The 22,281-nt window shown below is 33.7% G+C and overlaps 1 protein-coding gene across 3 annotated transcripts in view; it reads right to left on the minus strand.

The window, feature by feature from the left end:
- Positions 1-1,942: 1,942 nt before the first annotated feature.
- Positions 1,943-22,281, minus strand: part of LOC148311314 (uncharacterized) — a 124,454-nt gene continuing 104,115 nt past the window's right edge. For 2 of the 3 annotated variants that reach the window (XM_088256874.1, XM_088256875.1), the window contains exons 18-31: positions 15,183-15,351; positions 13,984-14,023; positions 13,017-13,149; positions 12,776-12,932; positions 12,547-12,693; positions 11,486-12,469; positions 11,230-11,408; positions 10,744-11,136; positions 9,237-9,408; positions 8,457-8,745; positions 7,532-7,873; positions 6,039-6,315; positions 4,311-4,452; positions 1,943-2,400 (exon numbers count right to left, since the gene is read on the minus strand). In XM_088256874.1, coding sequence (XP_088113000.1) covers positions 2,366-2,400; positions 4,311-4,452; positions 6,039-6,315; positions 7,532-7,873; positions 8,457-8,745; positions 9,237-9,408; positions 10,744-11,136; positions 11,230-11,408; positions 11,486-12,469; positions 12,547-12,693; positions 12,776-12,932; positions 13,017-13,149; positions 13,984-14,023; positions 15,183-15,351 — 3,459 coding nt within the window. In that variant the 3' untranslated portion in view covers positions 1,943-2,365. The remainder of the gene's footprint in view (positions 2,401-4,310; positions 4,453-6,038; positions 6,316-7,531; positions 7,874-8,456; positions 8,746-9,236; positions 9,409-10,743; positions 11,137-11,229; positions 11,409-11,485; positions 12,470-12,546; positions 12,694-12,775; positions 12,933-13,016; positions 13,150-13,983; positions 14,024-15,182; positions 15,352-22,281) is intronic. The other variant, XM_088256876.1, reaches the window with a different exon arrangement.

Genomic DNA, 22,281 nt, shown 5'->3' on the forward strand with positions numbered 1-22,281 from the left:
TGTTCACAGCTGCCAGAAACTGAACTGAACGCTAGATTGGCAGACAGAGCCCATAGCATAATTTAACCTGTACATTTCAATGCTGTCATAATACAGTCATAATACAGTTTACAAGTGCTGCGAGTTTGTGTGAAGTCTAACTATATTTACCGTTATCCATTGGTATGCGATAGCTGCGTAAACCTGTAAATATTACGTAATTACGTGATATCATATCGCTCACTCCTTTCAAGAACGTCATAAATCAAAATACTTGATTATTCAGGAGAACGTTTTTAAAATTTAAAAATATAACACAATATATTAAAAATAAATATAAAGACACTTATTAAACTTTTTACTGTGCAACAGATCTTTTTAGGTAAAACCTAAAGGTTTTTTCTCCATTTGAAAAATATTAAGTTTATTCAAAAAATATATATATACCATACATTTTATTCAAAATGCAAAAACAACACTTTCTGCCCTGTAGCGGGTAAATATTAAGTTAAAAATATGCCTCTTTTGCTGGGATATAGTACATTTTCTGGGCATTCTGAAAACATGCACAACTGAAAATTTACGATTTTTGATTTATGACGTTCTTGAAAGGAGTGAGCGATATGTGGTATCCTAATTATGTAATATATATAACATCATAATAATTTTTGTGTGCCTATTTTTGTTTATTATTATTGGTTATAGATTTTTTAAATATATTTAATATTTATACATCTCTACACTTTTGATGTTAAAATTTATATGACAAGGTTTTTATAAAAAATGACTATTTTCTATGAAAGATAAGAGTTCCCATTGTAATTTTACCAATTGGATAATAATTTTTATGTGCATCACAGAGTTCCTTTTAAAATTTATACATTTTTACAAATAATGACTTTTGAAACATCATGTAAAACTTTTTTAACATCACTAATTTTATTATTTCGACATAATAAATAGCATAAATATATATATATATATTTATATATATATATATATATATATATATATATATATATATATATATATATATATATATATATATATATATATATATATAAATTCCTTCGAAAATTAAGAATGTATATAATCAATGAAATAATAAAAATTAAGAATGTACATATATAATCAATTTCATTCAGTTCATTTATGCAAATCTGAAATGCATCACATTTGTAATATGTCTATCTTAAATTACATTATGCCTATATACATTTATTATTTTTGTATACCAATACTACAAACATGCATACATAGCGATATGCAAATACCTTCTATCTAACAACGATCTTATTTAACTTTTCATTGTTTCAATAATTGTATTAAAAAAAGTCTTTATAATTGATTGATAAATGAAATAGAATATTCACATAATTGTGGTATGCTATGCAAAATTTAATTCATGTTAGAACTGCATAAATAACTTTAAAATTTCTTAAATGTCAGATAAGAGGTATTTGCACATCACCATCGATACATGTATGATATTATTTCAAAATTGTGTTCTAAAGAAGTTTCAAATATTTTTTGGTCAACTTGGTGCAAAAACCCAAGAAAGGAACAACTTCTGACTGTCTGTAGATATTGTTGAAATGAATTCAGTTAAAATTACCTCTGCCTCTCGTAATCTTGCTTTTTAGGTAGCTGTTTTCCAAGTTATTAAACTGTTTAGTTTAATAACTTGGAAAACGGCTACCAAAACTTTTATTTTCATATTTCAGAACACCTTTTCACCAAATGTATTATGTAGACCCTTATTTGATCTTTATATATTATTGATCGCCAGCCTCGTGAGAAAGATAACACCCGGTTTGGAAACTTGGAACTATTTGAAACATCCTTGGCTAGAAATAATAAATTATTTTTATTGAATATATTTTTTTATATTTGAATTTATTGTATTTCAATTAGTTAGTATGTTACTTTGATACCTAGAGCAAATAGTTGCAAATATAAATCATTTCAATTATACTCCTTTTATTTGTTCACAATGTTATACACTGCACTTCTTTTAACAACAAAACAAAAAAATATTTATGAAGTATTTTATTTAAATAATATATGACAATGTGTTTAGAGAAAGTTTACATGATTTCTATGAATTATATAATTGTTAACAATTTTATTGAAATCTTAAATAATTTAACATAAAAAATAATTGCAAAAGGTAGCTACATAATAAATATCGTAAATTCATATTCATATGGTTTTATGCAGAAAATAAAATGGTGATACAATATGATTTGTTTATTTTTAGCCATTTTCAAAACTCCTTAAAATGCTACTCATCCGAGTAAAAAGTTATAAATAAAAATAATAAAACACACTAGTGGTTTCAGCGACCACTTTCACAATTTTTTTTCATCCATTTTTACATGTATTTTCATTTCTGTTGATCTCGTTCAGTCTCTGCATTTTCTGAAATCAAAATTTCAACATAAAACAATTTTCTTTCATGTACTTTTTCATACTGGCTTGTAGATAGTTATTATGAGCAAGTTTTATTTATGAATCCTAAATTTGTGATATTTGATTTACATTTATTTGTATATAAAGTAATTAAAAGAAAATGAAAAATACTTGTATCCAAATCAATTGAAATTATAAATTTCTTGTTACATCACCATATTATTTGTATATCACAAAGTGGTCGATTGATATTAAAAGGCATTTCTACAGTAAGTTTAATTTTTTAAATTTATTAGAAGTGCTTCTGGCAGTATTAATAGATTCATTTATTGTAAATTAGATTCCTGTAGAATTTATTACATTTTACATACATGTTTTGTGTATATTTAGTTCCAAGTATATATATATTATAAATAAATTGTTTATCCACATACTCTTTTGTTTTATTAATTTAACCCCTATAGTGCTAAGAGTCAAATTATCAACTTTGTAATCCCACCTCAAAATTGCGAAGGACTTAATTTCCAACTCTGGCTTCAGTGTGTTTTTAGTGGTTGACCTTGGAGGTTGTGTCGCAGCATTTGTGATTATCATAATTTATTTCATTAATTTACTAGACAAATTAACAAATAAAAACTATTTTATCAAAAACAACAAAAAACTTAATATCTTTTTTTAATTGTAAAAATTGACATTGCATGTCGATGTTTTGGGTTGGAAAAATTACCAGGGAGTATTGGATGGCGGACAGCATACTGGCACATGGTGTGTTATAAGTGGTTGGCAATGAACTGATTCTGAGCCCATTTGGCGTCAGAGATAGATGGTCATCCTCTAACGCTAAGTATTCTGTCAGTGATAGATGAGGCATCCTCTAACGCTAAGTATTTTGATGATGGGTTTGACAGGCGTAAGATAAGGGACATAACTGAGCAGCGAGGTGGTCGTTATCTGGGGACCCCTCGAAACATCCAAAAACATCATTTGCCCCTTATGTGCTTAGTACTGCAGTATATCAGCCTCCAAATATTGACAACTGGACAAATTAAAATACAGTGGAACCTCTCATAACGAGTAATTTGCATAACAATAAAAAAAAATCTGAAAAATTTTCTGCCTTAATGAGCAATGTTTCCCATAATGAGTGACAGAGAAAGGGCATTTTTCACGACATCCACTTGTGAACCGGGACTTTTGCGACTTGGGAAGGATTTACCAACAGGTCCTTTACTTCTGCTTGGAAAAACTTTGGCCAGATAGTGTTGTCAAATGTGATTTTGAAACAGTAACTGTGGAGCCTACAGTCAACGAGATTGTGTCATTAGCCAATATCATGGGACTCGAGGTGGAAAGCATTAATATTGAAGAGCTTGTGAAAGAGTACAGCCAAGAGCTGACCACTGAAGGGCTTATGGAGTTGCATCGTGTTTCACAGCAATACATTACAATATAAAGAGAAGAGTTTAAAGCATAGAAAACTGTCACATCGTACATTAAGAAGCATCACCCTAATAAAGAGGTGTCTATTTAAATTTTAAATTTATTCATTGATTATGCTGTGATACATTTTAGTTAAATTTAGAACCGTCGGCAAAAACAAATGTCTGAAAACAGTTTTCTAGTTAAAATGGATAAATTGTTTGTCATAAATTCATATCTTAATTATATTCCAAGTTTTTACACTCCGTAACAATTCAAAGTAATTTTATTTGAATAAAAGTAAAAAAAAAACTATATAAAAAATCAAGTTTTCTTTCGGCCTGGAACGCATTATCGTATTTTCCATTGATTTCTATGAGAAAAAATGTTTCGCTTAGCGAATATTTCGCATAACGAATAAGATGCTGAAACTCGTTATTAGAGGTTCCACTGTATACCTGAAGGTCCTGAATCATCACTCTCTCGGCTATCGTACTTACGTTGAGCAGACTCTTCCTGTATGGATGTGGTGTTTAGGGGGACCGAAGTACTTGGCTTGGCAAGAAGGCGGGATGAGTTCATCCGGGAGATGGCGCATAGTGTCGCCATTCTGCCAACTGCCCTGATGGCATTTCCTGTCATCTGTGCAAAGCAAATCTCAAAACACGTGCGACATGCAATATTAATAGTGGCCATTCGTCAAACAAAATTATACAAGTCCTCTACGCGAGATCCTTTAACATGAAAACTTTCAAATATATGAAAGCCTTTACATTTGTCATTTCTTTTGAGTCCTATCTGCACCTAGATGTTGCTCAGGGTATTGGTTGGTTCAACCCGCATTAATTTTTTTTTAATTGATCAATAAATACTTAAGGCAAGCTGATTAGTTTGGGGTCCAGATTATTTAATTTAATAGTAGAGGAAACTTGATAGGATGCATTTGATGTAAGCGAGTGAGCTTATGGTGAAGGATAATACTGTTATATCAGAAGAGAAATGGAGGGGTAATATTACATAAGAATAGGGGAATCGTGGCAATGGCCATGTATGTAGGGTTGCATACCCATACTTGTACTGGTTTGTGTAACCTGGTAAATGTTAATTTGCAGGTATAATTTGAATCCCTTGCTCAAAGGTTGTTTTCAGATTTTTTATATGTTTTATGTAATCTAACTTATATTATTAACTTTTATTATTTAAACTGATATAACTTATATTATTTTATACAAGTTTTAGTACATATGTAAGTTATATGCTATCGTTTTATTTTTATTTATTTTTTCTTAATACTGCAAGTTAAAAACAAAAGATGAATGTGTATATAGTGATGTAATGCATTACTATAATCAATCCAGAATTATAATGTAGTAGTAAGCGATTTTGGCTACCATGCTAAAGGTCCAGGTTCAGTTCCCAGTAGAGATAAAATATATAAAGAACGTTTTTTGCCCAATTATTTATGGCTCAGTCTGGTTAAATGGAAAAAAGAGAAAATATATAGCCCACATTTCTTAAGATATGTTTAATAATAAAAAAAATACTATTTAAAAACATATCTAAATCACAGTCACAGGTAAAAACACCCGTTACCTGTTACATTTTTTTTCATTTATATAGAAAGGCAAATACACATACGTATTTGAATGTAATAATCGGTGAATAACTTAATAAATAATTAAGATTTTGAACAAACGACTATTCACATTTTTATTTATATAGATTAACATGGACTTAACATGACTTCATATAATAAATGACTAAGTTAACATTCCGTCTGCATCACTGGGTGCGGATAAGAGTCAGTAGAAGAAGAGAATTAGTTTTCATTCAACACTCAAGAAAAACATAATAAAAAGGTATATTAATAGACTTATGCAACTTTTGGATTCCATTAGCAACTACATCTAATAACACCATTCATACATGTTTGTAGTTTAGATATAAAAATAAAACATCAGTATAAGACCACTTTTTTGAGTTAATCAAAGTCGACACGACTAGTTTCAACAATTACAGATGTTCTCATCAACAGGTGAAAATACAAAGATTATTTGTATTATTACATCTGTAGCCGTTGAAACTAGCCGCGTTTTCATTAACAAACTGAAAAAATAAATCTTATGCTAGTGTTTTTTTATTTATTTTAAAATGTTTAAATCATCATGTTATGGTTCCACAAAGTTAAAGTCAAATCAATGAATAATACATTTAGTTGCTTTATTTACCTGCCACTTAGTTTGGATAACAAATTTCCTTAATTTCTCAGTACTCAATGCAGTACTATTCCTTTTCTCCCGGTGTTGATTCATCCACTTAGTCTTCATGCACTTTTCAGCTGAAGGTCGTTTGTCCATAGGTTTAACGAGTAAATCCTTTATGAACTCCTTTGCGTCTTCAGAAATATTGTCAAAAGACTCATCATCAAAGTCATACTTCACTCTTAAGATGTTTGAATAGGTTTCCTGGACCGTATCACCCGCGAATGGTGACAATCCCGAAAGTCTGAAACACATCAAAGTTGACATAATATGTTCATCTTTATTGTTTGTTTGGGCAGCAAATCGATGACGATAGAATTATAAAAAAGTATATTTGCAAATCTGATTGTGAAAACAGAATGAGGACGGTGAAGAAAGATTTGGCACAAACAAATTCATCACATCCTGAAATCTGGGTGTGTCAAAAGGGCATGTATGATCAGAGGTATGGGATGCAGAGAGAGCTAGGAGTATATATCAAAACAGATGAATGTGGCAATCCTTTCCTTTTCCCTTTCCCTGGAGTGAAATGATATGTATTTCATTCAATTTACAAAGTTTACCAATAACTGTATAAAGTTGTGTTTTAGCAGTCATATTTTAGTAATATTTAGAGAAATTTGAAGAAACACTTTTTTCAATTGAATTTTATTTTTAATGCGTTTAGTTTTGTCATTTTAGAAATTATGACCGCAATTCTAGAATTAGGTTCAGAAAGAAGGGTGGTAACTTGGGTGGGGAGTTGGATTTCTGCCCGCGTTAAGCTATTTAGAAAGTTCTCCTTCTCCGTTGTGAGCGGACACTGAAAGAACGTTTGGTTTGCATCCCCTATATCTTGTCCACATTCGCAATAAAGTGATGTAACGCACTTTATCTTATAGAGATGCACAGGCAGTGAGCAGTGCCCAGACCTTAGGCGACATAACATTGAGATGGAAGGTCTAGACAAAGATAAGTTCCAGTACCATGGTTTGAATGTCTCGATTATTGCATTAATATTTTACAACTCTGATATGGGATAGAAATATTGCTAAATATCTTGATTTTATAAGAACGGCAATAAAAAGATACTGTATTCTATAAAATTAAGACCTTAGTAACGGAAATCAGCATAATGTATGTCATTTTGTCGGATCACCTAACGTTGCAGGTAAAATTAAATATAAATTTGTTTTCTTTGTATTTTAAATCATGTATCTACCATATAAACCTTAAAGGTTTGAACCCTCAACTCAGGGTTTGGAATAAAGATAAATAAATAAAAATTGCAAGTAGGCAGTGGCATGTATTGAGTTTTTAATCAGAGTAGACAGTAGAGGTGGATAGTAAGATAAGATAACCACTGGTTGTGTTTCTATATGGCACACGAATAAGGTAGGGTAGGCACTGTCTTATTATACTTATTTAAAAAAATATTCATAAGGTTTAAAAAAAATAACATTGTTAAAAATTTAACTTACAGTATGTAGCAAATAACTCCAATACTCCACATATCTGAAGCCGTCGAAATTGGGTCAAAATTGACCACTTCGGGAGCTATGAACTCTGCTGTACCGCACAGAGTTCGTATCTCCTCGTTAGGATTAAGACGCCTCGCCAATCCAAAGTCAATTATCTTAATTTCGTGCGATGGTCTCGTGTGGCACATAATGTTCTCCGGCTTCAAGTCCAAGTGTACGATGTTCTTAGAGTGCATGAAGCCCACTCCCTCGAGAATCTGAGTCATGAAGAGAATGCAGTCTCGTTCGGTCAGAGTGAAGTCTTCTTCTGAAACTCTTTCAAATAATTGTCCCCCCGATATACTGTAAAGAGACAAAAAGATTACAGGTGGTCCACGACATTATGGTACGTTACATTAGATTTGATGAGTACATAAAAGATTTATTGCATTCTACAATAATATTAAACTATGTGTATAACTTTATAAATTAAAAACCTGACAGTGCAAATTTGTCTCATTGAGCTAGTTACTATTGAAAAAAAGAGAGTAGTGACTAAGAGTAACTGTGAAAAAAGTAACCTGATGGGATGGCATTCTTTCTCAGTTTTTATTTCTTTCCAGCTTAGGTTTCTTGTGTCGAATTGTTAAATATATCAGGAGTAAGAATGATGAATTTGCGCAGTGATAACTGGTTTAATAAGATTTAAAAAATCTAACAATTTATTTTAATTAAGTTTTTTAATTGGATGTGAATGTATTTTTGGTAAACTATCTATTGAATGTGATTATTTACTTAAAATGAAGCAAACATGTAAAATAGAATCTATTGTTTCTATTTTCAAATTCAGATATGGTTATTTCTGTCGGTTTATATTTAGAATATAAATCTTAAATTATTATCATAAATATAATAAAACACGAGTATAAAGTATTGTTATACTTACTACTCAGTTACGATGATCATTTGATTCGTCTTAACAAAAGCATCGATCAGTTGAATAAGTTTAGGATGTTTTAAACAGTGCATAATTTCCAATTCTGAAATGGTTATTTCTTTGTCCTTTGGTTTGACTATCTTAACAAACTTGGCGGCCAATTTTTCTCCAGTCTTCTTATCAACGATAAGTTTCACAGAGCCGAAATGTCCCCGGCCAATAACATTGTATATTTCGTATTTTGAATTAAATAAGTTTCCATCATCAATGTTATAAAGGGGCTGTGGTACGGCGTCAACTATAAATTGAAATAATAAAAATGATCACACTTATGTTTACCCTACATTATGTTTATATGACAAGAATACAATTTTATTAAATTAACATTACTGCCGCTATAAACCTAAAGAGTATATTCAACGCATTTAGGTGAAACATGCAAAACCGGATGGGGGGAGACAATAATAATCATATTTTAGCCTTTAAAAACCGTGCACAAACTATTTTTTTAAATTACACTTTTTGGAAACCTAACTTTTCACTCTTATCACTTTCAAGAAGCTGAATTTTTGAAGCTATGAGAAATCTATTGCAAACAGTATCTATAATATGTTTTATAATTAAAAGAATTGGTTACACTTTAAGATTTAGTTTTTATTTTGTTGAATTAATAGTTTTTCCGGTTTTTATTAACAAATACAATTTGTGATGTTACATTAGCATTTCTTCATTTCATTTGAATTTCTAAATATTCTGAAATATATCTGAATCCATATTTGAATAATATACCTTCAGTATCTTCCACTGTCACTTTTGCTGTTTGTGTCCTTTTCCCGTGAGAGTTTTCAATGGTGATTTTATATTTATCTCCATCAGTTAACTCGGCCTCTTCAATTACTAGTTTTGTCATTCCGGGTAATGTTGTAATCTTAATCCTGTCATTGGATATCAGTTCTCGATCCTTAAATATAATATTTTCAATTATCACCATAAGAATTAATTTTCATGACTACAAATAAAACATTATAATTATTATTTCAAATATATGTATTTTAAATACTGTAATAAAAGTCTCAGTATATTTTTTGCATCGCTAAGAATTATAAAATGTCAGTCATAATAATGGTGTAAATTACACATAACATAATTTTAAAATAATTTATATGATAATTCATAAAAACAATTGTAAAACAACTGAACATTCGCTAAACAAACAGTGTGTGCATATATAAATATATATATATATATATATATATATATATATATATATATATACATATATATATATATATATATATATATATATATATATATATATATATATATATATATATATATATATATATATATATATATATATATACATATACATATATATATATATATATATATATATATATATATATATATATATATATATATATATATATATATATATATATATATATATATACGTATTGTTAAGTTATTAAGCGGAATTGGTTGTAATGCAAAAATAAATATCGCAGATTATAAAAGTATACATACAATAATTCGCGTTTATTACGAAACCGCACAAAAAATATTTTCATAATTAATGCGTATATTTTACAAATATATATATAAATGACATGTAATATATACATAGTTCTTCAGCGGAAAATCGGATGATAATTATAGAATTAAAATATTGCAACCTCACAAGCGAAATAAAATGTTTTGTTGTCATAAAAGCTAGTTTATTATTCTGATAAACTAGCCTCATCGACAACAAAACGTTATGTTGTAATTGATTTTCGTGGTTTTACGGCATTCAGATTGTAGATGAAATTAAAATATTTTAATTTACATTTTACTTGTTAAGTACTACTTTTTCGAGTTGTGCCCTTGGGGCGTTGAAGGGTGAAGAGGGGCGACAAAGTGACTGCCGAGTCAATTAATGAAAAAAAATATTTTGTGCCACTTTTGGATTTCATTGCTTTGTTGGAAGAAAGAGCACCATAGAAATTGCTACTCGGTCAGTTTTTACTCGCTCGGAAATGGCTTAGAGATCATTCCCCACAAATAAGTTTTCTTCAAAGCATCAAAATTAAAAGTTATAACACCAATTCAGTATTTGAATTCATATACGAGTAATTGAGGTCTTCTAATGTATTATGTTTTAATAAATCAAATTATTTGTGACATTTTTGTAATTATGATTGATTGTATAGGTTTTAATATTTTAAACTAATTTTTACAAACATTCGATTACTTGCTGCAGAATTATCGATGGATTAAAAAAATTTATTTAATAATTGTCACTGAAAAAACTCACCGACTTAAACCAGCACACTTCCGGAACTGGGTATCCTTGGAATGATGTCTGAAGGCAAACCTTACCCCCCTTGGGTATAGCAATATCTTTCATTTTGCTAATAAACTCCACTATTATTTGTTTCAGTGAGTAAGCATTGTTGTCTTTTATTTTTGATACGTCTTTCGATTTGTCTTTGCTCGTATCTTTGTATTCGATTGCGACGTCTCTCTTGGGACGGTTGACTTCGTGCAGGTACATGTGTGGTACCACAGTCAGTTGGGTTGTTGACCAGAAGCTCTCCTTGTATTCGCCCTTTCCCTTCGCCACCCTGACTGCACACCTTACGATTCCATTGTCCCTTCCGTCGACGTTCTTCACAGTTATCGAGTGTTTATCTCCTTGGACGGACAACTTGGATAAAAAATACACGTTTGATAAGAAAATGGCGGGGGTTAAATAATATCATGCGATCTAAAACAACTAATGTACTGGATTTGAACTTACTTTATATTTGTGTGAATCTTTGTCTACTAGCACACCACATTTTTGCCAGACAACTTTGGGGTCCACTAATTTCAGATTATGGTCGAGTGTAACTGTAAAGCGGGCATCGTCTCCTTCTTCTACCATCACGGGGTCCGGATGTACACTGAACCCTTCGAAACCAAGACCGGTCGTATTTTCTGCAAAATTATGATCTGTTATGAATATCGAACAGAGTGAATACGCTAAACTTACACAATAAAGAAACATCCAATACCTAATACTTCAACACGACAAGACGATGTATTTGTACCGAATGCGTTCTTGATCAGGCAGGTGTAGATGCCGCTGTCTTGTTCATAAATGTCTTCTAATCTAAGTGCGATAAGGCCATTACCATAATCCATATACCGGAAAACGTTAGAGTCTGGCAGATACTGATTGTTCTTCATCCACAGAAAACTGAAATAGCAGCAATTTTTAACTCTCATCTGAATTTCAGCAGCCTTTCCGTCCATCACTCGAATGTCTTTCAATTCGTGGGTAATGTGCGGTTTGTGATTGCCCGTACAGTGATAGAGTTCGCAATCGAGGATCGTATCGACAACGTTCACTTTGGCCCAGGTCGAGACCTCGCCACTTTCGTCCGACACCACCAACGTGTAATCTCCCGAGTCGGCAACTCGGGCATTGTCGATTACGAGGACGAAGGTGTCACCTTCTCGGACCTCGTAAATTCTGTCGGAGAATTGCAACTGTCGGGCGTGTCTGTACCACTTGGAGCGGGGCGCGGAGGAGCCCCTGACCTCGGCGCTGAGCCGCAGGCGCTCCCCGGGCCTGGCCTCGGAGCCGGTGAGGTGCCGGCGGACGGCCGGGGAGGCGCGCGAGCCGTCCGCCGCGCGCACGCCGCGCGAGCTGCCGCGCAGGCTGATCACGTCCAGGCAGGCGGCCGCCTCCACCCGGCCCATCTCGTTGTCCAGCGTCACCCGGTACATTCCCGAGTCCTCGTACTTCACGTCGGTGATCTGAAGAATTCTGTCTTCGTCGTTTTCTCTGATGGAGAAGCGAGAGGAGACCGGCAGGTCGCACCCGTCCTTGTCCCAGGTGACGATCGGCGTCGGGTGGCCGGCGATGCTGCAGCGGAAGGAGACGGTCTCGCCTTCCTCCGCGACGCGGTTGAAGGGAACGGCGTAGAACTTGGGCGGGGTCATCTTCCAGCGGGAGCCGTGCGAGGGGCTGCGGGACACGCGCTCCCTCTGGCCTGCAACAGGAATGGGCGAGTGAGTGCGCTGCCAGCCTTGCCGGTGGCGGTGGGAGCGAGAAGAGAGCTCTACTCACGAGTCGGCGGTCTGTGCGGCGACACGCTGCGGGCGGGCGTGGAGCGAGGAGAGCCTCGCGGCGTGGAGCGAGGCGTGGACCCGGCCGACAGCAGCATGGCGGGGCGAGACAGCTGTTGGCTCAGCAAGTTTTCCTTTTCTTCGGGAACTGGAATACCAAATAGAGCTTATATATTTGTCAATCGAGAACTATACGGCTATATCGAGCATAAGGATGCGTCTCGTCTCACCGTCTACTATGAGACACGACGAAGTGTAGGCCTTGCCGAGTTCGTTGTGCGCGATGCACGAGTAGACTCCTTCATCTTCCGGGTAGACGCAGGTAATCGAAAGTTTCGCCGTTTCTCCGTCAGACTCCATCTTGAAGTCGCCTCCTTCGGGAATCAGCTGTAAAACATGGCAAATATTTTTTTAACAATACGGCGATGAAAATAACAAAGAACGTGAACATGAAGGGAGGAGTCTAGTTACCAGGCCATCCTTCTCCCACTGCACCGAGGGGGCGGGGGTTCCCTCCACGAGGCACTCGAAGGTGACAGCGTCCCCGTCGCAGCATCTCAAGTCGCGGAGCTCGCGACTGATTCGGGGAAGGATAAATACCCGCCTGAAAAAGGAGAATCGTGCGCTGAAATAAGGGTCATTTACGTTTTCACAGAAAACAGGATCATGGTTTCTTTATACTTCAAAAGATTTAACGATGCAACCATAAAAAAAAACAAAAACCATTAGAAGATAATGTAAAACAAATTTAATTAATATAATTAGATTTTTAAAATAATTAATTTAAATAAAGTAATTTACGTAGTAAAATAAAAATTGTGTTTTTTAAAATAGCTACAAATCAAAATTAATACATACATTACGAATTGCATTATGTTTAAAAAAAAAAACAAAAAGTGCATCGTGTATCAATCCTTTTTCATTTGAATTTTTAAAAAACTTTAAAATTAAAATAATATTTTAAAACAAAATATTATTAAAAATATATTTAAAAAAAAACAGTGGTGTATACAAATTAAACTGAGACTGCGGAAGTTAAACATTAGTATGATATCCCGAAAGTTCTAAACAAGAATCAGGGAACATGAGTTAATGTTTGTTAATTTTCAGTCCGCTAACCATTTATACATGTATGTAAGTATGTAAATAACTATTACACATATAATAACAATAACGTAGAAATCTTTAAAAAAATATCAATACGAAAAGTCAAAAACTCATAGTTAAGGATATGGTAATGACTAAAGCCTCCCCTCTATCGTGTCTGTTCCCTAAGAAAAAAAAAGAAACAGCCCTTAGCTTTATCCTCCGACGTCCATAACTCTTAAAATTAGTCTTAACTTCACATGCGGTGTTTGATAATGATCCGGAATGCATATTGACACGTGTCGCAATAGATTTTAACATAAACGGGATAGTAAAAATTATATTGACTTACCCAGTTTTCACTGTTCCATGCTGATCCATTTCGTGTGGCCCTGTGAGAAAAAAAATATTGCACGTTTTATGTTTACATTATTTTACGATTCTTACTGTAACCGCAATGGGTCATATTGGTTTATTTACTTGGCACAGTAGTGACTGTGGCTTCAGGACACCCATTAACATATGTGAATGAAGAAACATTTTTACCGCTGACTCAAAAAGTTTTAAACATAATTCTACATTCTAGGTCAAGGCGATTGTTTTTCTAGAAAATTAACGTACGTATCACTTGATTCTCAATAGGGTCTTTATTTTATTGTCTGTTTTTTCCTTCAACGTTTCCTTTTCGTTCAACTGCATGACGGAAAGGCGATCAGTTCTACGTTCTAGATTTTAGGTCTAGGAGTAGAATATGCTTCATAAGATACAGATGACGTTAGTGAAGAAGTAAGTAGATATATGAGAAAAGAAAAAGAGGCGGTGCAGTTGGTGGGAGTAATTAAGAAGAGGATAATAAAAATATCAGATACGGCCAAGGCACTTGAAGTTGCATACCACGAGATCCTACGAAGTTGTGTCAAACTCGTGACACGGCACATTGTGTGAGTTCACAACAGTCGTCTATGTTTGAGTAGGGAGTTTGATCAATATATCTAGGAGTTCCAAAAATTTTAATAATGTGGTTGTCAATTATGGGTAGAATTGGTGAATGATACACTTGTGTAAAGTGACTTAACCAAGCCCATGACGGTCGCACATAAATATCCATGGAAAGATCCATGCTTGGTTTAAGTCTGATGGATAAAATAAAAAATGAGGATACCAGGGAAAGAACTAAAGTAGAGGTATCCTCTATGATCTTCAATCCTATATGATATCATGGATCGCGTGGTAAACCTCAAATGGCAGTGGACAGGACAGGTGGATCCCTAAATTTTGACGATGGCGACCTTGGGAGAACAAAAGAGGCGTCTGAAGATCCCAGAATAGATGGTCCGACGACAAATCGCTGTGGGGGGTAGAAATTGGTTGCAAGCAGCAACCGACCGGATGAAGTGGAAAGAAGGGGAAGAGGCCTATATCCAGCAGTAGAGGACAGAGGGCTCATGAATAAGAAGATGAAGCTTCGAAAATGTTCACTTCCGTATTATTCTTCATCTATGTTGAGATGTCAAAAATGTATTGTCAAATTTTAAAGAGAAAGAGAGTTACCCTTAGCGGTGATCTGGAGGGAGATGACGGCTTTGGCTTGTCCGTGGCAGTTGTTGGCGATCACGGAATACGCTCCCGTGTGGTCCAGCTTCGCGTGGGGGATCTCCAGCCTATATTCTGGCCCAGCTCCTATTCTCCTGAACTGGGTAGCGTCACGGTAGTACTCGGGCTGTAGAACAAAACAATATTCCCAATTAATTCAGTGCATCAGACATCCAGCCTCAGTAAAATGGATCATTCTCATGATTTGTTATTATTGTCTAATATATTAATATGAAAAAATCACAAGACGATGGGTAACATTCTTATTGAAATCTGTAGAGAAGTAAGGGAAATTTGGAGGTTTAAATTTTAGATATTTTAATAAAACGAAAAAACGGACACCACCATACGTCATCGGGTGTGCTATGGAGCGTATCCCTTTATGTGTCTGATTTATAGAACTGTAATAGTAATAGTGTAGATTTGTTTCTGTGACGTCATTCGTTACCGACTTACGACAACAATCTTTTTACGAAGGCGAATTTTGAAAATGAAAATGATGAATGAAAATATTGAAAATATTGGCTGTTATAAACACAAAACGAGTCTTACACAATCCTTTATAGTTTGAGTACGTTAAATAAGATATTCCTCCCGAGTGGAATTCGTATCGTATAATTAAAATCAAAATCAATTGAAGAAGAAACATCATTTATCTTATCGATTTTTCATGTATTTTTCTTAAAAATGAAAATTAATAAAATACGAACTTAATTTTTTATTATGTTCTCAAGACACAAAAAAATTGCATCTGCAAAATTGCATCCAATAAATTATTTTAGAGAAAATCTTTGAAAACCGTTTCCTTCTCAGATTTCCATTGAAGACAATTAGTTTTCAAATGAACTTCGGTCAGCTTTAATAAAATCGATGTTAATAGCAATACAGTATTTCGATTCCCACTTATTTAAAAAAGTTTTTCGCTTTTGATTTGCCCGACAAAGCTGCGTATTGTTTGTTTTAGAAGCGCTACGCATCTTTGAAGAAATATCATGTCACTTTTCACACTATAGCACATACCCCGGTAGTGCAAGCGATATACGGGTATATAAATACTATCTCATTTGTTCTAACGCGTGATTTAACCCTACAAGCGTAGTCTGCCTCGCTCATGTTACTATCCCAAGAATTTGAACGATTTTCCTATTAGATCAACTTCAAATCTCGTGCAAACTAAAGAATGCACGGTAACCCATTTGCACGGAACTATCTATTATTATATAATATTAGTTATTATATATCACTTTATCTTTTAAAGTAATATATAATAACTAATATTATATATTACTTTAAAAGATCGGCGGTAGTCCTAAAGGAAGCTTCCATAGTATGACAAATACCGAATGAGAAGGTAATACTGTAAAGGTAAGACCGAAACTCAGACGTTGGTAAATTAAATCGTGTGAATACAAGTAGTGCACTGCACTTGTGCAAGTTATAAGTAACCGTGTGTGAAATACATTTTTTTCAAACCCTTACCCGCACCCGATGGTGCATAGGGCACCGCATCATATTTACGTAGTATTATCTTAATCGTTAACACATGAAGGTGATCAGACCTTCCGCTTCAGGTACCAGTCCAGGAAATTATTGAATTGATAGTAGAGTGAAAATATTATTTATATTTATTTGACCCCCCTGGGAATCGAACCCGGGATCTCTTGTACGGTAGACGAGCGTGCTGACCCTTACACTACGGAGGCGGATACGTTACGTGTGAAATACACAATGTGTTTAATGTCTTAGACATGTTGCAAGAGAAGAACCCAAGCAGTAACCGATTGAAAAAATGAAAGTACACGGAAGACGCCTATATTCAGCAGTAGAAGACAGAAGGTTAAAGAAGAAGAAGATGTTTAATGCATCGAAATACGTGGATTTAAGAAATACTGATATTTACCGAGTAAAATTTTAATAACAAATGATAGATTACCACAAAGTGACTGCCGAATTAATTGATGAATCTTTACACACATACCTACACAAACCGGATTCAACAGTCAGTATTATTATTGTTACTTTTTCGGTTATTCGATTGAGACGATGATATTCGTTACTTTATCTCGGTTTACCTTCCTTTACATCTTAAGTTTTCGATGTCAAAATGTCAAAAATATCGCTCACTCCTTTCAAGAACGTCATAAATCAAAATTCGTCAATTTTCAGTTGTGTATGTTTTCGGAATGCTCAGAAAATATACTATATCCCAGCAAAAGAGACATATCTTTAACATAATATTTACCCGCTTCAGGGCAGAAAGTGTTGTTTTTGCATTTTTAAGAAAAGGTATTGTTTAATTATATTTTTAAATATACTAGATATTTTTCAAATAGAGAAAAAAACTTCAGGTTTTACCTAAAAAGATCTGTTATACAATAAAAAGTTCAATAAGTGGGTTGTTATTTATTTTTAATACATTGTATGATATTATTGAACTTTAAAAACGTTCTCCTGAAAAATCAAGTTTTTTTATTTATGACGTTCTTGAAAGGAGTGGGCGATATTACGATTTAAAATACGCAATACGCAACTAAATTACTCCAACGATTAGCAAGTCATCAAGTATCAGTTTTAAATTATCGAGTTAAAGGAGAATTAAATAATGCCTCGTGTTATTATTTGATTCTATCTTACAAAGAATTAGATTTATTGAAAAATGTTGATTTTAAAACAAGTGTTCCAGTTGTGAATTCCAAATAGTTCTGTCTTTGCCAGAATTTATGAAATTGGTTAACTAATATTTATGTAATTGTTTATTGAATTGGAATTAACTCAGTAGTAATTCACTATTATTTATAATATGAATACAAACATGATTTATGATTCTGCTGAATGATTTTATTATCGTTACAGCTGTTTAGCGTAACGGAGATAATCAAAGTATGACGAAAAACAGATAAACGTATTTAAACACCAAAATCGTCTTTCAAGCAATGATCAAGTATTTATTAGAATATACGCGTTTATATCGCAGCAAATCTTCGTCGTCAAGAAAAGGCGAACAGTTGGCTTGGCCATATACTCCGCATGCCTCCTGAGAGCCTTAATCAAGCTTGCCTCTTTTACAAGGCATCAGGTTCGCGCCGCCCAGGACGACCACTGCTGACAATTCGTCGGCAGTTCTCGTCAGACCTTCGGGACGCGGATCTGACTTGGGAGGATGCAAAGGAGCTGGCAGCCGACAGAAAAGCCTGGAGACAGTTTGTGGACTCCATATGATCCACCTAGGAGCCGGATATGGTTTAATAATACAAGTTTATTGACCAATAAACTTGTATTATTAACTGTTATTCTCGAAACAATTTGAAAGTATCCTCGTGAGGCAGCTGTCAATATTATTTCAGTAGAAACATAAATTGTGATTTGATGTGTGTTAATTGGAAAAAAAACTACGTACGAACATACGTGTATATATATATTTAATATCATCTCCATGACTTACATTATATAAATTATAAATTTGAATATAAAAATAAAACCATAGTATAAGAGCACTTTTGAATTTATTTATGTTAACAGGACTATTAGCCGTAATAATCATTAGCTGGAAATCGTGACGTTATTCCACGAAGTTAATGCGAAATCAATAAATAATATAAAATTTACAATGGCGTTCATTGTACCCCCACCCCAATTTATCATGCAATGTAAGTTAGTAATTCTAGAATTTATAAATAAATAAAAAAAATCGATGTTGCATTTTTAAAATTAACGATTAAGTTTAGTTGATTTATTTATTATCATATTACATACATAAGTCATATATATATATATATATATATATATATATATATATATATATATATATATATATATATATATATATATATATATATATTATATATATATATAATATTTCCGATGAGTAATTTCCATTACTCATTTTGGGACATGGGATTGAGGTTAATAAGACTGAATATGAAATAAGAAAACACAGGGCAACATGTTTAATATAAAGCAATAAAGGTACTATTGCAATATTGAAATATAAAACTTGATTTTTTTTCTATATGACTATTTACTGTACCTGTTATTGTTTTATATTTTTTCCTGTGTATTCTTATTTGTGGAGGTCCTCACCAAAAAGTTAGACTTCCAATACTGCACAAAAAAACCTTTATATGCAAATCTGTTCTGTTAACTGTTTTCTATCGTAATCTTAATTAAAGTTGCGATAAAATGTGACTGATCCTGTGTTAAACCAATATGAAATTTCACAATATTTTGAGTGTGTCCAAATACTTATTCAATATGAAATCATTAAATCTCACCAAAACGTAAAAAAAAATACAAGCTAGAATTCCTGATTACTCAAAATTATTTATAATGGAAATGTAACGTTTTGGTGAGGACCTCCACATTTGTTTTTCAGTCTTATTATAAAAATGAGTTCAATAAATTGTTTAAATATCCGCGCGTACGAATGCCTTCGACTGTAAGAGTTGTAATTATCTGGCGTTCGTTAAATATTTCGCAAAGAATTTGCCATCGTTCAGTTTGCAAAACAAATAGGAAATTATCTCTTTGAGCGAGCGGCGGTTCGTAGCTTTTTGTTTTCATATATATGTCTGCCAAATAAAACCTCGCCTTGGTGCATAGATCGTGGCATGGGCAGTACAAAGACGCATTTGAGGACGGTGCCAGCGCCAGCGCGAGTCGACCTCGCATCGTAGCGGAATGTAGGGCACGACTTTTGTTCACACAGACGTCTTTCATGCTGTTTCGAGCTATTAGTATACAGTTGTACATTTGCCATAATCAAATTGGTCATAGATCACTAAACTGTTTTTTGAAAGACGAGTTTTTTTTTCGTTTGCGCTGAAGGTAAATATTGGCCGAGTCAGTGTTTGTTTTGTTCACCTTACGAGGTTTTAAAGCCCTAAATACGTTAAATAGCAACATAACTTTCTAATAGATTTATATTATCCACTGACACTTCATGATGGAATTGCATTTTAATATATTATTAGATTAAAACCAATATTTTTTAGCTTTTCCACTTTATTTTTATTTGACCAGCGACGGGGTTTCGTCGTTACCGACATCATCAAACTGGTGTCTGTCTGTTTGTCTGACCAGTCTGATGATGTCGGTAACGACGAAAAACGGTTGCTGGTTAAATAAAAATAAAGTGGAAAAGCTAAAAATATTGGTTTTAATCTAATAATATATTAACATAACTTTCTTTAAACCCAGGTAAAATTTGACATGATTGATTTTTTTTTTTAAATATAAGTTTTTCTTCGAAAGAAATATATGGTTTTCAAAATAAGAGTCTTTAACGTCCCCCCCCCATAGTATAATGGTCAGCACGCTAGGGTACCGTTCTGGAGGTCCCGATTCGATTCCCAGGGGGGTATCAAATAAATATCTCTCTCTCTGTTCTCAATCCTGCGGATTGGTCTGCAGCAACAGATGACATCTCCTTCGCCATTCTATTCTATTTTCCGAAACCCTCTTCAGATCCTCATACGTCGGGCAGCCCATGTCCTCGTATAAGTCGCTTAGATATTCGCGGCGTGGGCGTCCTCTGGCGTTAATTCCCCTGATCGTCCCCTCTATTATTATGTGGAGGATACCCTCTTGTCTTAACACGTGACCGATCCATTCGGCGTGTCTCTTGGAGATAGTCGCGAGTAGGTGCTTCTTTCATCGATTAATCGTAGTACCTCGTCGTTGGAGATGTGGTCTCTCCAGGATATCCCGAGCATTCTTCTATAGGTCTACATCTCGAACGCATTCAGCCTATTCTTATCTCTTTCAGATAAATATAATTTAAATTATCTTTTTCTAATAAATAAAAGTTAAATGAAAAACAAAAAAATCAATACATATTTAAAAAAATAATCGGGCGTGAAATGACGAGCGGCTTCTAGCGTTGCCGAACGCTGAATGAGATCTGTTTTGCGAGAATGGCCTTAATTCCATACCTATCTTCAGTATTGCGAAGGGAAGTTATATATGAGGAGTCTGAAGACTTCCATATTATGATTTCCGCAATATTGTACGTTTCTTATTGTATACTTCAAAATTAATGAAATTGTTTTAACTTAATTCATAGTATAATATTCTTAAAATTCATGAAATTGTTTAATTCAATTAATCGTTTAAATTTTCTATAAACTTATAACGTAACAAGATGTACCCGGCCACGTGATGCTGTGGCTCAGTCTAGTTTAAAAGGAAAAGAAAGAATAAAGAAGATTAAAACACGCGTGCATCTGAATGTAACGTTGTGTCAGAATTTCAAATTAATCGGTGAATAACTTTAGAAGATGTTATTTAAGATTTGGAATAAAATAACATTTTTGTTTTTGTCATTTTCTTGCTGAGGGCTACAAATGTACAATGTATTGAGAGAATAATAATTTTTTATGAAATATTGGTCAGAAATAGAAAAAGGGTAAACAATAATAATAAAAATAATAATAAAACCCTTATCCGCACCCCAATGGTGCATAAGGCACTGTGTCATATAAACGCAGTGTTATCTTGATCGTTTACACATGAAGGAAAGGTGATCAGCCCTCCGCTTCAGGTACCAGTCCATGGTAATATTGAATAAATATTAGAGTGAAAAAATCACTTAAATTTATTTTACCCCCCTTGGGAATCGAACCCGGGACCTCCAGAACGGTAGCCGAGCGTGCTGACCATTACACTACGGAGGCGGACAAATGATAACATATTTATTAAATCAATGGAAAGAGTTAAAATCTATTTTTGAAATAAAGCATGAAATCACCTTAATTCATAGAAAGTTTAAGGTAAAGCCCGCATGGCAAGTGACGTAATATTGAATGAACCAAAAGGAAATCAAATACACAAGAAACACTTCGTGAAACATTGCACAGGTTAGTACGGACATAAAATATCGTTTGAATTTTCATTCAACGTAACGAATACAATATTGAAGAGATTTATTGAAACAAAACTTTTTGTTCGTATTTTAAACACACTCAAAAAAATGTTTTGGGGGTGTTCCTCGAATTATGGACCAGGGCTGCTTCTTTCATTGACTGAGATGATGAATATTGAGAAGTATCACCCGATTTTA

This window comes from Brachycentrus maculatus, unplaced genomic scaffold, assembly GCF_059751285.1.
Source record: "Brachycentrus maculatus isolate JH-2025_06_01 unplaced genomic scaffold, ASM5975128v1 h1tg000068l, whole genome shotgun sequence".
Lineage (NCBI taxonomy): Eukaryota > Metazoa > Arthropoda > Insecta > Trichoptera > Brachycentridae > Brachycentrus > Brachycentrus maculatus.